The sequence below is a fragment of the Tripterygium wilfordii genome, chromosome 10 (genome assembly GCF_013401445.1).
Source record: "Tripterygium wilfordii isolate XIE 37 chromosome 10, ASM1340144v1, whole genome shotgun sequence".
NCBI classification, from domain to species: Eukaryota; Viridiplantae; Streptophyta; class Magnoliopsida; order Celastrales; family Celastraceae; genus Tripterygium; species Tripterygium wilfordii.
The window spans coordinates 6,175,043-6,190,949 of record NC_052241.1 but is presented as its reverse complement, the minus strand read 5'-3'; the positions used below and the strand labels follow the sequence as shown (position 1 = coordinate 6,190,949).

Sequence of the window (15,907 nt, the reverse complement as noted above, 5' to 3'; positions counted from 1 at the left end):
AAAACTTTTAACTCCCATTTAATGCTAATTCAAGAATGCATCTTAACCTAGAATTGGAAAGCCTCTCTTTATTTGTGGTTCATGAATCTTGCCACTATTAATCCCAAATTTCAAGCCCACTCCACTCAGCCATCCTTCACCAGTGAGACAAATAGATTCATGAAACCGCCACCATGGATTCTTCTTGCAGGAAGGCTTCTCTGCTTTCACATGTTATTCGGGTATCTTACTGGAATGAACACCGGGTTATTGAGAATCGCATCTAGGTAAGTCGAATTCCCTGCTTTCCTTTTCAATTATGCAAGGAGCCCTACGTCTGACTATCTCTCCTTTTCTACGTAGTTTTTTCCGTGAGCAGTTTGTGCTTTTCTTGGTCTTGTTTGAGATTGCTGGTCTTTGGCTTTTTGATCTTTGCTTCATCGTATGTTCCTAGGAATTGTGGCCATCTGTGATTTGAAAGTTGATCATATAAAGAGCTTTGTCCCAGTCAATTCCATTGATGAGCTTTGCTGAGGGTGCCTCCATCCATCTCTTTATATACTTGGAAACATGATTAGTTTTAATTAAATCTCTATTTAAAAGTTGGCGTTCCTGGTTAGCATGTTTTGTATAGCTAAGGTCAAGGCTCTTTTTTTGAACAACTAGTACACACTGATTAGTAAAAATGAGTTAACAAGAGAGGTTAATGAGCCAAAGTTTGTGATTTAAGCATATAGAACTCTCAGCAACAGGGGACCATACCCTGCTGATTAGGTTGTCAAGGATCTTGATGGAAGTTTTGCCTTCCTTATCTATGAAGGCAAGCCTGGAACAACCTGTGCTGCACTGGTGCATCTATATTTGTCACATTTTTTTTTGTCTTGCACCCTTTTGTTTAGTAAATATTGTGTTATAAAGATCATGATTGCAGGGTTTTGATGGTAGAGATAAGCTGTAAATGAAACTAATCTATTATGTTCAACTGGCTAATTAGTTCATGATTGCATTGGATATATATCGCGATGTTTAGGGTTTTGACTGACAGAAGTAAACATGTTTACTCTGTCAGGTGTTTGTAGTTCAGGAGAAGGGTGACATGTTTAGAGGCACAGGAGTTACTGGGTTGTGAATGAGGTCAGCAGACCACATGGTGAGAATATATATGAAGTTGCAGTTAGAGAAATTAAGGAAAAGATGGGGTGAGTAATGTAGCTACAATATAACATGTTGCCTTTGTTTTGCTTCAAGTTGATACAGAATTTGTGTTCCTGTAGCATTCAGGTAAGAAGCTTCATTTGTGATATCTCTCCTATTCTTGATCTATGGGTATTTGTTAACTCAGTGATATATTTTCAAGCGAAACTATGTTGTTAGAAAAAATGAAAAAAAAAAAAAACGTACTTCAGATTATTGGGTTGATCTTCCTAGGACACCGGATCCCGAACTGTATCCTTTTTATCTAATTCTATATTTTCTTTGATTTTCCTAAAGTATGTGTGAATATTGTTTTCTCTTCTTCTCCAAAAACCAAATAGAAAAATTATTGGGTCGAAGGAGCATGACATACCTGGTTTCTCGATTTGGTTAGTGAGGTAATGTAATTGCTTCTAAAATGAAACCATAGAACGCACATGTTAACAACAGGTTGTGCAAATACATTTTTTATTTGCTTTCAGGAGACTCATAGGTTGCATTAAATTTGCACTCAGCATTGATCTTTGATCGGTGAAAGAGACACTGCAATTGATAATGTTCAATTTCCAAGCACGGTTGGTTTTAGTTGCAAATATGTCTATCTTATTACTTTACATCTGATGACCTATTTTTCCTGTGTACACAAACAGACACATCTATGCTCATACATGTATCTGTTGGCTTATTCTATTTACTTCTTATGTTTCCCATACTTTCTGTGATGTTAAGATGCGTGCCGAAAATATTATTAGTGTAATTTATGGAGTTTACAACGGGATTTGCAAGTCTTCTCCTCTTGCATTAGTTCTGTTGTGTGCTTTTTAAAAAATGTTAGTTTTTTTTTGTTATATTGTTGTTCAGACTGGATTGTTGATTCTTTTCATTATGTTAAAAAATTCAAACCTAATCTATTTTTGTTACTTGATTTGCAACTGACAACTTATCCTTAATTAATTTACACGGATTCGTTTTACTTGAAAATTTATTTTGCATTAAAATTACATGTTTTTTTTTTAAAAAAAACAATTGACTCATAGATGGATGGAGATAATTAGCTTTTCTGGGTTTGCTTTATCCAAAAAAAAATATATATATATATATATATATAGTGTAAGAAGGAAACTTCTATTTAATTTTGCTTGTGAGTCGAGACTTTTTGCCGACTTTTTGTAGTTTGGTGGCATCTTAATTACTGTTTTTGCAAACTGTCTCTTTGGCAGGTATGGTTAGAACATAATGGTTAAATTCATCTCTGTGACAACTGATTTGGATGTTAGAGATGCTGAATTGTGAGGGATGTAATTATCTCTCCTGGCTGTTTCTCATTTTTTGCTTCCTAATGAGCTTTGATCTGTAGGAACTATGAAAATGGAAGAGACCAACCAATACTATTTATACTATCCGATACTATTCATATTTATGTTTTCGTTCCAATATATTAAGTAGAGAGGATATGATCTTCACAATGTAAAAAACATTTGGTCGTGTATATTCTTCTTAAAGAATTTTTTTTCCCCATAGTGCATATTTAAGGATATAGAAATGTGGGAAAAATGGTGGTCAACTCTAGTTTGACCACCCTAGTTTGACCTTAATTTAACGACTAATTAATGAGAGTCATTGAATAGTAATTGATGGGTCTTAATCTTCAATATGAAGAGACGATATTAGACTTTAATTTGATTCAAAATCATTTTTCGGTTGAATGGAAATTGACTTCAAAATAGCCATATTAATCATGAAGAACAAAATGCAATAAGCGTGTGTAAAGGAATCCCACATTGGAGAAATTCAATGTGTATGTGTTGTTTATAAACCTAATATTTGTATGAAGGCACTGGGCCCAAGAGCTTTTGTAGGAGGGAGAGTCTCTCCACTATGGGCTTTTGCATCATAGGGCAATGGCAAATTCACTTTAAGGAGATTCAGTGCACATCGTACCTCGTTCTTCCTTACTGACATTCTCCTCTCCAATTGCTACAAAATTCGATTTTGTTATTCTTAATTCAAGCAATTTTGCTTGTGTTACTATTTCTAATTGTGTAACTTGACTGTACAACATGCAATATATTTATTACTACATTTGCTTATGCATGCTATATATCCAACAATCTTAAAGTGAATTTTGTGTATGTATTGAATAATTGAATGCTCATTACCTGTACGTGAATATTGAGTAAAATTTGCGTCTGGTCAACGTGAATACTATCTGTTTATCATTATATGTTTACAAATTTTGTCCAGTTAAAATTACTTGTATGTGCATCTTTTTGTGCATGTGAATTGAGTAAGCCAATCAAAAGTCAATTAAAATTTTACATGTGAATTGAGTGAGCCAATCAAAAGTCAATTAAAATTTTACAGCCGTGTATGTGCATGAAAATATATGTGATATACAATTGAAAATTTTAATCAACTTTATCATTATTATTGCACAAGTTTGGTCTAGTAAAATTATTGATTATTAAGTCATTTCTCGGATTGTTAATTGAAAATATTTTGGTAATCTTTTTTAGTGATTAACAATGACTAAGCAATGTCTAAAAAGTTCTGTTTAGGAAAGGGGTTACTTAATTGTGCGCTGTATTAAACGGAAGACCCCCTCTTTCTTGGGAACGATCTGATTGCTAAAGTTGTTAGTCTCTAATTTAGAAATCCGACAAAGTGTTTTTGTACCTTTTAAAACCATTTATTGTTGATTCTGCGGTGTTGAATTATCGAGGATTATAATTTTGAATTATTCTATATAATTGTGTTACTTACTCTACACTTTGACTTGTGTAGAGAATCAATGGAACCAATTAAAAATGCTGAGGGATCCACCATCCACACTAGAGGTGATGATTTGATCCCTGGTGGTTTGAACAACCCAGGTGGTGTAACGGTGACTGCTCCTATTGGAGGTGTGGCTGCTCCTAACGGAGGCGAGCCTAAGACTGCTCCTATTGAGCCTGCTACTCCAGCTTATGCTGATGGGAGGACTGCGGCTCCTCTGGCTGGTCGTGTAATGGTTCCAGTCGAAAAGCTAAAAAAGTTTACCGGCAAGGATTTCAAGAGGTGGCAACCAAAAATACATTTCTACTTGACCACCTTGAACCTTGTCAAGTAACTCTATGAGGTGTGCCCCGTTCCGTCACCAGGCGAGCAAGACAGAACGACTATAAAAACAGTCAAGTTTTGGAAGGATAATGAATATCTGTGCAGGAATTATATCCTTAATGGATTAGTTGATGACCTGTACAATGTGTACTCTTCAACCTCTTCAACCAAAGAGCTTTGGGACTCTTTTGAAAAGAAGTACAAAACCAAGGATGCCGATACTAAGAAATTTGTGGTGGCCAAATTTCTTGACTTCATGATGGTCAATGGCAAGTCTGTTGTCAACCAACTTGAAGAGTTCCAGCTCATCTTGTATGAAGTACATGTTGAGGGATTGGTAATAAATGAGTCATTCCAAGTGGGGGCAGTCATCTAGAAGCTACCTCCTAGCTGGACTGATTTCAAGAATTACTTGAAACACAAGCGCAAGGCGACGAACATGGAGGAATTGATGGTCGATCTGAGGATTGAGGAGGACAACCGAAAGAAGTTAGCACTTTCAAAAACTTCTAAGGCCCACTTGATGGAAACTTCCAAGCCCAAGCATGGGAAGATAAAAAGGGAGCACCAGACCAAAGGGAAATCGAAAGAGCAACCCAACAAGTCACGACAAACCTGGACACTAGGCTAAAGATTACAGGAAGCGTCCTAACAAGGACAAGGCCAATAGAAAGGGAAAGAAGCAAGCCCACCTAGTTGAGGAGGAGGAAGATCAAGAGGTGTTTTGTGGTGTCATCTCTTAAGTGAACATAGTCACAAACACCAAAAATTGGTGGATGGACACAGGTGCAACCAAACATATCTGCGTCCACAAGGAACTCTTCTCAACATATGAGAAGAAACATGATGGTGAGAAGGTTTATATGGCTAACTCTGCTCCAGCCACCATTGAAGGAGTCTGAAAGGTGATCCTAAAGTTCACTTCCGACAAGAAGCTTGAGTTGTTGAATGTGATGCATGTCCCGAATATCAAGAAGAATCGGGTATCAGTACTCACTCTGATAGAGAAAGGATTCAAATTAGTATTTGAGTCAAACAAATTTGTAGTTTCGAAGGGTGGGATTTATTTGGGAAATGGGTATATCAATGATGGGCTTTTTAAGGCCAATTGTGCAGTAATAAACGAAAAGTCTAAATTCTTGTACCCAAAGACTGTTATTAATAAATAAGAGTCTTCAACTTACATGGTTGTTTCTCCTTTTCTACGACATGGTAGATTAGGACATATAAACTATGATACAATGAAAAAATTGGCAAACTTATGATTAATTCCCAAATTCAATTTGGATGTCAACCGCAAATGTGAAATATGTGTTGAAGCAAAGTTTGTCAAGAAACCCTTTCCCAATATTGAAAGAAGTACTGAGCCTCTGACATTAATCCATATAGATTTATGTGACTTGAAATTTGTTCAAAGTAGAGGTGGAAAATCAAAGCACTAAGTTCTGATAGGGGAGGAGAATATGATTCTCCTCTCTTTGATAAGTTATGTTTTGACCTTAATTTAATGACTAATTAATGAGAGTCATTGAATAGTAATTGATGGGTTTTAATCTTCAATATGAAGAGAAGAGATTGCAGTTTAATTTGGTTCAAAACCATTTTTCGGTTGAATGAAGATTGACTCCAAAATAGCCATGTTAATCATGAAAAACAAAGGGCAATAAGTGTGTGTAAAGGAATCCCACATTGGAGAAATTCAATATGGATGTGTTGTTTATAAGCCTAATGTTTGTATGAAATCATTGGGCCCAAGGGCACCCAAGCTTTTGTAGGAGGGAGAGTCTCTCCACTATGGGTTGGATTAAAAACACGCACACGTGCACGCCAACCCGCCGCTCCAGTTCGAGAGTGGCATGGCAACCTGAGCAGGCGAGCCGAGCCCATGCATGGACTTGGGCTTTCAAAGCCCAATGTCTCCTAATTTTTTGCACAAAAGTTATTTCATTTTTGGCCCATTAAGTAATCCAAATACATTGAATGTGGACATTCAAAATCTGCAACCTACTTGGTCAACTGTTGTTGAGTCTGGCCCACACCTGGTCAAGTTAGTTGAGGCCAAGAATATTGGCCTAGTGGTTGAGTCAAGCCCGAAATCAATATGGATCACTGATTTTTTTGGGCTGGTGGTTGCTGGGCTCTCCTCAATAAGGAGAGCTTGGCAGCAATTCAGAAACACACCAAAAAATCGCACCTCTCCTCAAGTCTGAGCTTCTTCTTCTTTTCTCTGTTGTTTTGTTTTTCTGAGAGTGCTGTTCTAAATTGGTTCGTTAGAACACCTGTTTTGGAGTGTCACTAACAAGGTGGTGAAGGAGCGTTGTATCTTGGGAGGTGATTGCCCGGAGTTGCTGGACACCACAAGGCAAGGGCAAATTCACTTTAAAGAGATTCGATGCACACCATACCTCGCTCTTCCTTACTGACATTCTCCTCTCCAGCTGCTGCAAATTTCGGTTTTGGTATTCTTAATTCAAGCAATTTTACTTGTGTTACTGTTTCTGCCAGTGTTACTGTTTCTAATTGTGTAACTTGGCTGTACAACTTGCAATATATTTATTACTACATTTGCTTATGCATGTTATATATCCAACAAAAAAATCATTCAATAAAAACCGCGCGAATCATGGGTATACGACTAGTACATATGTAAAATGGAGTACTTGCTAGTGGTATAGGCTGCCAGCTCAGATTGGCGGAATTCTAAAACCATGACAATTGACACAGAGGCAATGTCTATGTATCGAAATATGAAAAAAAAACAGAAGTCCGAATTAAAAAAAAAATTTAATGTTAAATTTAATCTGTAAAGTCATTATTATGGATTGAATTCCAAGTCAACTCACGCATCTGTTGTTCTTGGAATGTGAAATAGATAAGGTATATGTTTGACAGTGTATTTGCACTGCGTTCAGATGCACCGCAACTCATGGCACCATAGTTTTTTGTGACACGTCAAACAGCTTTTGCGTTTGAACTCACCTCATAACACCACAACTTTTTACCTCACAACACCTCACAATACTCCCAAATGCTTACTGTTGGACAAAGATTTTATTCTAGGGTATAAAGAACACTGTCTATTCCATCTGCAACAGATCCAAGTTACTGTGATCTCAGTGATTGCTTCGTGCAATTTATCTGGGTCATGAGTACTTGCTTGTCTGCCCCATGACATATATCGAACACCTTGTATGGCATACCTTGAAACCATAAGTTGCCTTTTGTAGTCTTGAACTTTGTCAGTTGCTTTTTTAAGTCTCCTTTTGGTTTCCATCAAAGCTTCTTGTAGAGATTCGATGGTTTTCTGAGGATCGTCCTCGTATACGTCTTCCCTTATAGGGGAGAGGTTGAATCTGGGATCACCTCCACCTTCTTCTTCTTTAGAAGTAGAACCTTCATTAGTTCTAGACCTTTTTACAGGTGGAGAGTTAGGAGTATCCATCCTTGAAGATTTCTTGAGAAAGATATTGGTTTATGATGATTCTTACTTTTGAATATTTATACGAATGGAATATGAAGAGATTGTTGGACCAAGACTTAGTGTCTAGTCAACATTGTGTTTTTGATGATTGTGTATGATTGTATACTAAAATGTGTGTGAGCATGCTTGACTTGAACATATCCTAAAATGCTAGAAAACATGCTTAAATGATTATTTGGTTAATTGTTTAATATCTTAATTGTGCATATACAAATGAAGGCTTATGCATATCTTTATGTGAATTTGGTATCTATATATTTTTGAGATAGTGCTGGAAATTAAGTTTTGAAAATAAATATACATGAACTAAGTTAGGGTATTAATCTTCTAATGATCATAATTTATCTTACTTAGGTCCAAATTACTTGAAACTTGAACCACATGCACATGAAGGTTTAATATATGTTCTAGGACTATAATCATGAGAAATTAAGTGCATCACATATATATTTGGTCATATGCTTAAATTCCGCCAAAACTAGGTTTTACCTAATTTTGTGCATATGTGTTCTTTGTGAACGTAGTGAACCAAATGAACTCCGATTTAAATGAAATTTCGTGTGCATTTTAGTTTCATCACTATGAACATATTTGACTTAGTAAAGTTCAAGAGAAAATGTCATTTACACTGAGTTTGCAAAATAACATTGAATTTACACTTAGAATTTATCGGTTTCACTATTAGTGACTTATTTGCTTGGTTGAGTGACCAAACGATTTCCGATTGTTATGAAATTTTATGTGGACATTCTAATATATATAAAATGATTTATCATGCAGTAATACGAATTTTCTGGGTTGTTTTTCTAATGTAATTAACCTATGCGCTCTATATGAAGCTCTTTGAGCTTACATGCAATTGGGGAGTTCTACCTCCTATTTCTTTGTAGGTTAATCATCATGAGGATGTTATATCACTCAGAATTCAGTTTTCTCAAGTGAATTGAAGTCCGGTTTTCAAGTATGAGCTTGGATCTCTAGAAAACCAAGAAAAACCTATGTTCATCAACCTTCCACTAAGGCATTTTGATTGATGATTGGAACTAGCCTTAGGGCTGTATAATATGGATATATTGGTGCTGCCAAATTCAGAGTTTGAAGTCAAGATTGGAGGGACATGTTTGGTCACTTGAAGGATCTCTTATCTTCATCAAACAAGATCTTGCACATGCTTCCTTTATTGAGGTCAATGATCATATTTTTGTGAGAAGACAATTGATGAAGCTAAAGGACAAATGCAATGGTTGAAATTTGTAAGAGATGAGAAAGTATATTTTGCAACTAGACAAGACTTAGATTATGAAGATATTCTTGAAGACTACAAGCTCCAACGGTACACTAATCTATGGCCGAGATTGAATTGTTTTGAATTATGAATGGATCAGATTACAACAAGACTTGAAGGGTTAAGATGACCATTTAAAAGGTGAATCCAATGGTTGTGCATAAGACCATATTCTTGCTTGCAATTTTTGACTTAAAAGAAGATCTTACTTGATTTTTGGAGTCAAAGATGGTTGCAAGTTGCTACACATTTTGTAGGAAATCATTGGAGATACCAAGGCCAAGATTTAGTGTAAGTTTGATCAAATGGTCAAAGATGACAAAATTGTTGGAGATACCAAGGTCAAGATTTGGTGCAAGTTTGATCAAATTGTCAAAGATGGCTGCAAGTGCACATGACAACTCAAATCTTGGAAAGCTAGACTTGGAAAATAATGCAAGTGCAACGGCTACATATTGTAAGGTCAAGATTTAATGATCTATTCATTCAATGGCCAAGATTTGCACATGTAATTGAAGGTCGAGATTTGAAGATAGAAAAAGATCCAATGGTGGAAATCACAAGAGCTTGGTAAATTATAAAGAGGGGTTCTTCCTCATTCCAACTTGGAGAAGCCAAAATTATATTGAAGAAATTCTTGCTCTCAAAGCTTTCAAGCTAGTTTGTGCCATTGAATCCAAGCTTCTACCCAAAGCCACTCTAAAGGCTTCCTCACTATTTTGCTTTTGCAAAGAGGGAGTGCTTCTCATTTGGCTTCTTATTTTCAGATTCGAAAATCCTCATTATTCTTTATTTTCTATCCAACCCGTGAGGTGATATTGTGATTCTTGAGTGTTCCTCAACCCTATTTGCTTAGTGCAAACCTTGAGTGAACCATTTATACCGAACACTTGTAAAAGTCCCTTCATTGGGCAAAAACCTTGTTGAGGTTGAGTTTAAGGGAGTGCTTGAAACCCTTGGTTGTAAAGTTTGAAGATTGTCTTGAAATCTTCAGTTTTAAGGGTGACCTAAAAACCCTTGTGAGTTTTGTGGAGCTCTTGAGAAAACCACATCCTTAGTGGAGGTTGGAAAATCCTAGGTTGGTGAACCTAGGTAGTAGATGTAGGAGAAGAGTCTCCGAACTACTATAAATTGCTGTGTGGACTTTCTTGATTGCATTGCTTGCTTGTTGATTGATTAAGTGTTTTGATTGCAGAATTTTCTGAACCACTAGTCTGTCCGTGCACTGTTCACATAGCTAAACTTTGAATTTTAATCTGAAATTTTGATATAGTATTCATTAGGGTGTTGTGATACTGCATACCAAATTTCATTGAATTCTGACTTGATTTGCTAGGTGAAATTTGAGTTGTAAAATCTGTGCGCAGTGTGTTGTTTGAAAAAATCTGTTTTTGCAATTCCTTGATTATTTGATAATTGATCATTCACCATATTGTATCACATCTTGCATTGAAATGAATGTTGATTAGGATAATCATTAGAGTTCAAATTTGTGTGCTAATTGTTAATTGACATTGATTTCCTTTTAAATTATAAAAAGAGATTCCTATCGGAATTTGGGGACACAATTCACCCCCCCTCTTGTGTTAAGTACGATCCATCACTTACAATATATGTTGAATTGTCCCACGTAATCAAATTAGGTCAATTATTTTATTTTAGATTAATGTACAATGTAGGCGTTAAGTGATTTTATATTAATATTATTAGTCATCTAATATAACCTCACAGCATCGCACTATCGTTTTAAAAGTGATGAGCCGAACAGTTTTTACGTTCCAACTACCTCACCGCACCGTAGTTTTATAACTCACAGCATCGCACAACACTTCACAACAGTTGACAGCACTCCCAAACAGCACCAAGATTAAAAGCTACGGTTCCATGTCAGTCCATGTTTATATTCGTCGATTCATCTATTGTTTATCTACACTCGGCTGTTGATCTTCGGGAAGGTTATCCCTTCTTGGCAGCCATCCACATCAGCCCGATAAACTGATGGTTCACCAACACGTGTCTTATTTTGAGGGAGAGGAGTCTATCGCTTCATTCACGCCCTTACCTCTTCTCTTCGTCACACTTATCTGACGGTTGAGTTAACGTAGTTCCTTTGGCCTCTTACTCCTTGCAGCCTATTCAAATTCCCTTACTTTCTCCTCTCTCTCAATTGGGTTAATGGGATTTCGCGACGATATTTGTGATATAAATTCAAAGTGTAAATGCTTTAATCAAAAGAGATGAGTTGAGGAAGAAGGAGGTGAGGAAGAAGGAGACTGTAGGAGAGATAGATGAAAGTCTTTGTAATTCATATATTCAAAAGTGATGTACAACAGACTACAAGTCTCAACAAAAGGAGTTGAGCCCAACGGATACAAGATGGGACAGCTAGAATAAAATAATACATTTGAAAACAATAACTATTAAAATATATGGGTCCAAAGACTATGGGCCATATAATTAAAACAACTAATAAGTAAAGAGAAATAAGCCCAATTGTAAAGCCTGAGAAAGATATGATCTCAGGCCCATATAACCAATCCAGTTGACACTTCTTCAAGACGAAGATGCAGACCTAGAAAGGCAGAAAGCATATGGCGAAGGAGATATCCTTTCACCCCCCGCAAGCTGAAGCGGTTGATGAAACAGATTCAGCTTGGAGAGAAGATGTTGAAGGCACTGAGCAGATAAGGGCTTTGTCAAAAGGTCTCCTAGCTGATCATCAGTCTTCAGGTGAGTCAGTTTTATTTTCCCTTGTTCCACTTTTTCTCTGATGAAATACAAGTCAAGTTCTATGTGTTTCGTGCGTTCATGAAACACCGGATTTGTAGCGATGTGAATCGCTGCTTGATTGTCACAATACAATCACATGGGATAGTTGATGGGAATATGAATTTCTTTGAGTAGATTAGCTATCCAGGTTAATTCACTGGTGACAGAGGCCATGGCCCTGTATTCAGCTTCGGCTGACGATCTTGAGACAGTTATCTGCTTCTTGGACTTCCAGGAAACCAAAGATTGGCCTAGCTTTATGCAAAAACCTGTAATAGACCTTCTTGTATCTGTACAAGCAGCCCAATCCGCATCACAGAAAGCTTCTATGTGCATAGGGTTAGTGCTAGGATAGAAAAGCCCTTTATTATCTGAACCTTTAAGATATTTGATGACTCTATATGCTGCATGTAAATGAGTGTCTGTTGGGGCTTGCATAAATTGACTGAGTGAATTAACAGTGTAGCTAATGTCAGGTCTAGTCAAGGTGAGGTACATGAGTCTGCCTATTAACCTTCTATACTGAAGATGATCCTCTAGAGGGATACCTTTATCCTTGGCCAATTTGTTGTTAGTATCCATAGGAGTGTTGCTGATTTTAGCATGTGAATGACCTGTATCTTGAATTAAATCTGTAGTATATTTCTTTTGACTTAAAACAAGACCAGTTTTAGTATTTTGTATTTCCAAACCTAGAAAGTATTTAAGAGGTCCTAGGTCTTTTATTTTGAAACAATTCCCTCAGTAAATTTTAATTTTCTGTATGAGATCAATATCATTGCTTCCTAGAGCCATGTCATCTACATAGAGTAATAACAAAACTACACTTGATCCACTGTAATAGTAAAACAAGGAGTAGTCTGCCTTACTTTGTTTGAAACCAAATTGTAAAAGTGTTTTCTTACATTTTGTATTCCATTGTCTAGAAGCCTGTTTTAGACCATATATAGACTTGTTTAGTTTACAAACTAACTTAGATTTATGTTTTTCATAACCTTGAGGGATTTTCATATAAACCTCTTCTTCCAAATCTCCATTAAGAAAAGCATTATGGACATCTAGATGTTGTGTAAACCAGTTATGCATGCTAACTAAAGCTAAGAAAAGCCTAACAGTGGTAATCTTGACTACTGGAGCAAAAGTCTCATTGTAGTCAAAACCCTCACTTTGGCTAAAACCTTGAGCTACTAACCTAGCTTTATATCTTTCTAAGCTACCATCAGCATTGTATTTAATTTTAAATATCCATTTTGAACCTATGGCTTTTCTCCCTAAGGGAAGGGGAACCAATTCCCAAGTATTGTTTGCTTTTAAGGCTTTTATTTCTAGGTCCATGGCATCACACCAATGCTTATGTTTGATGGCTTCAGTATAGCTTTTAGGTTCTCTGTGCATAGAAATAGATGCAATGAAATGATCATGAGATGTATGAGAATGTAATGCAATAGTGTTACATTCATAATCTGTCAAATACGATGGCATTCTTGTTGTCCTACTAGGTTTAACACTTTCTGTGTCTTGATTTTTATGTGCTGTTAAATCTCCTTTAACTTGAGTTGAAGAAATTGGTGTGTGATAAGGAAATTCATCTTCATAAAATTTAACATCCCTTGAAATAAAAATGTCTTGACTATCCAGGTCTAACATTTTATATCCTTTCATCCCCATAGGATATCCTAGGAAAACACAAGCTTTTGCTTTAGGGTGAAATTTTGAACTTAGAGGTCTATTATCCTTAGCTAAGCAATAACAACCAAAAGTTCTAAGTTGTGTGTAATCAACTGGTTTGTTGTATAGAATTTCATAAGGACATTTATTGTCTAGAATTCTACTAGGAAGTCTATTTATAAGAAAAACTGCTGTATGAATGCAGAATGACCAAAAAATGTCAGGAATGTTACTATGAAGTTTTAAAGTCCTAGCTGTATTAAGAATGTGTTGATGTTTTCTCTCCACTACCCCATTTTGCTGTGGAGTGTAGGGGCAACTTCTTTGAAGTTGAATGCCTTGGCTAAGATAGAAATCTGACATATTAAATACCAGTCCATTGTCTGATCTAATAGTCTTAATGACTGTGTTAAAATGTACCTTTATAAATGTTATAAATCCTTTAAGATACTCTCTGGTTTGGCCTTTATTGTTCAGAAGATATACCCAAGTCATCCTTGAATAATCATCTACTATAGTTAAGAAGTATTTGAAACCATCTACTGAAATTGTAGAATGTGGACCCCATATATCAACATGTATTAAATCAAAAGGTTTATCAGAAACTGTGTCACTAGTAGCAAAAGTCTTTCTCTTCATTTTCCCCAAAATACAATGTTTACAATCATCATTAGTGGTGTTTGGCACATTACATATCAAATTATGGATATTCTTAGATGGATGTCCTAATCTTTTGTGCCAAACACATGATTTTACAACAGAATTAATGGAAGAATTATGTCCTAGTTGCTCAAAAACATCTTTGCTGAGTAGATACAAGTCTCTATGCCTCATTCCCAAGCCAATCTTCTCCAAAGTGGCTATGTCCTGCATTTCACATTTTCCTTTTGTGAAAATCACAGAATATTGATCATCTTCAGTTAGCCTACTAACTGAAATTAGATTAAAACTAAATGAGGGAACACATAGGACTTGTTTAAGAATTATTCTATCTGATAATTTTACTAATCCTATGTGAGAAATAACATGTTTTTGTCCATTTGGCAAGTGCACAAATTGATGTTTAACAGGATGACATGATATGAACAATGATGCATGGCAAACAATGTGATCTGATGCTCCACTGTCAATGAGCCATTTGTTAAGAAACTTATGTGCATAACATGTAAAGTTACCTGAGACAGAAGCTGCCTGAGATTGTTTGACAGTAGACTCATCTGAATGTGTACCTTTGTTTTGTAGTAGGTTGATAATTTGATGGTACTGATCTTCTATGAATTCCATTGTCATTTTCTGTCCATTATCTTTTCCAACCTGATTGACTGATGGCTTTGTAAAGTTGTGATTTTGGTTATTGTACCTTGGCTTCTTTGTGGGCTGATTGGGGAAGCCATTCAGTTTGAAACACTTGTCTATTGTGTGGTTGGTGAGTTTGCAGTAGTTGCAAAACTGTGAATCTTTGTTGCCTTGCTGAAACTTGCTAGTCCCTTGTGCTTCTCTTTTGTTCTGATTGTTCTTGTAAAAAGGCTTTGAACCTCCGTTATTTGAGCTTCCATTGTTGTTTGAGCCATTGAACTTGTTTACTGCCATAATGAGTGCTTCTTGAGTAACAACAGGAGCCTTCTCAATCATCTTTTGTTTAGTTTCTTCTTGAGAAGCCATGTTAAATGCTTGTGTAATGTCTGGGAAGGGCTCTTTGAGGATGATCTGACTGATAATTCCACAGCTCTCATTCAAGCCCATTAAAAACTGCATGACCTTTTCTTGATTCTTCTTGATGAGAACTGGTTTAAGAACTTCACACTTGCAGTTGCCACATTTGCAATGTGTCAAGCCTTCATATTCTTGCATTTCATCCCATAAACTCTTCAATTTGCTATAATAGTCATTGACTGACATAGAGAGTTGCTTTATACTTGAGATTTCTTTAGATATTTCAAAAACTCTCATGAGATTTGTCACAGAATACCTGTTCTTCAAATCTGTCCAGACCTCTGCTGCTGTTGTTTTCCAACCTGAAATACTTTATTGAATATTAGGTGCAACAGAGTTTGTGATCCATGTCTTGATGAGCCCATTGCATTGCTTCCATAGTGGAAAATTAGGATCATATTCAGCTGGTATAGGAAGAGTACCATCCACCATCCCAACCTTACTCCTAGCCTCGAAAGCATTTAAAAAATTTGAGGTCCATAGGTGGTAATTGCTTCCAGTCAGCTCCAGTGAGATGAGTTTATGAACAGAAAAATCATTAGGCAAACAAGCATAAGGGTTTTGAAACAGGTTATGACTGTAATGGTTCACTGGTGCTGATGAAAGTAAATTATGTAAATTTGGATGTGATGAAATGTTTGGCTAAGTTGGAGGTGTAGGTAAAATAGGTTGTGACATGGTGAAAGGTGGTAAGGTGGATGTTGTGTAATTGCATCCTG

The 15,907-nt window shown here is 36.3% G+C and overlaps 1 protein-coding gene across 1 annotated transcript; it reads right to left on the bottom strand.

The window, feature by feature from the left end:
* Positions 1-14,010: 14,010 nt before the first annotated feature.
* On the bottom strand, positions 14,011-15,190 carry LOC120007472. The gene is made up of 2 exons (XM_038857719.1): positions 14,651-15,190; positions 14,011-14,342 (listed from the first exon to the last, which is right to left on the bottom strand). Exons 1-2 carry the CDS (start codon positions 15,135-15,137, stop codon positions 14,299-14,301), a joined length of 531 nt encoding a protein of 176 aa, XP_038713647.1. The 5' UTR covers positions 15,138-15,190; the 3' UTR covers positions 14,011-14,298.
* Between the last annotated feature and the right edge of the window lie 717 nt (positions 15,191-15,907).

Coding starts and splice junctions, on each gene's coding strand:
- LOC120007472 (XM_038857719.1), bottom strand. CDS start 15,137: ATGGCTTCTCAAGAAGAAACTAAACAAAAGATGATTGAGAAGGCTCCT. Junction 14,343..14,650: donor TCAGGCAGCTTCTGTCTCAG/GTAACTTTACAT, acceptor TGTGAAATGCAG/GACATAGCCACTTTGGAGAA.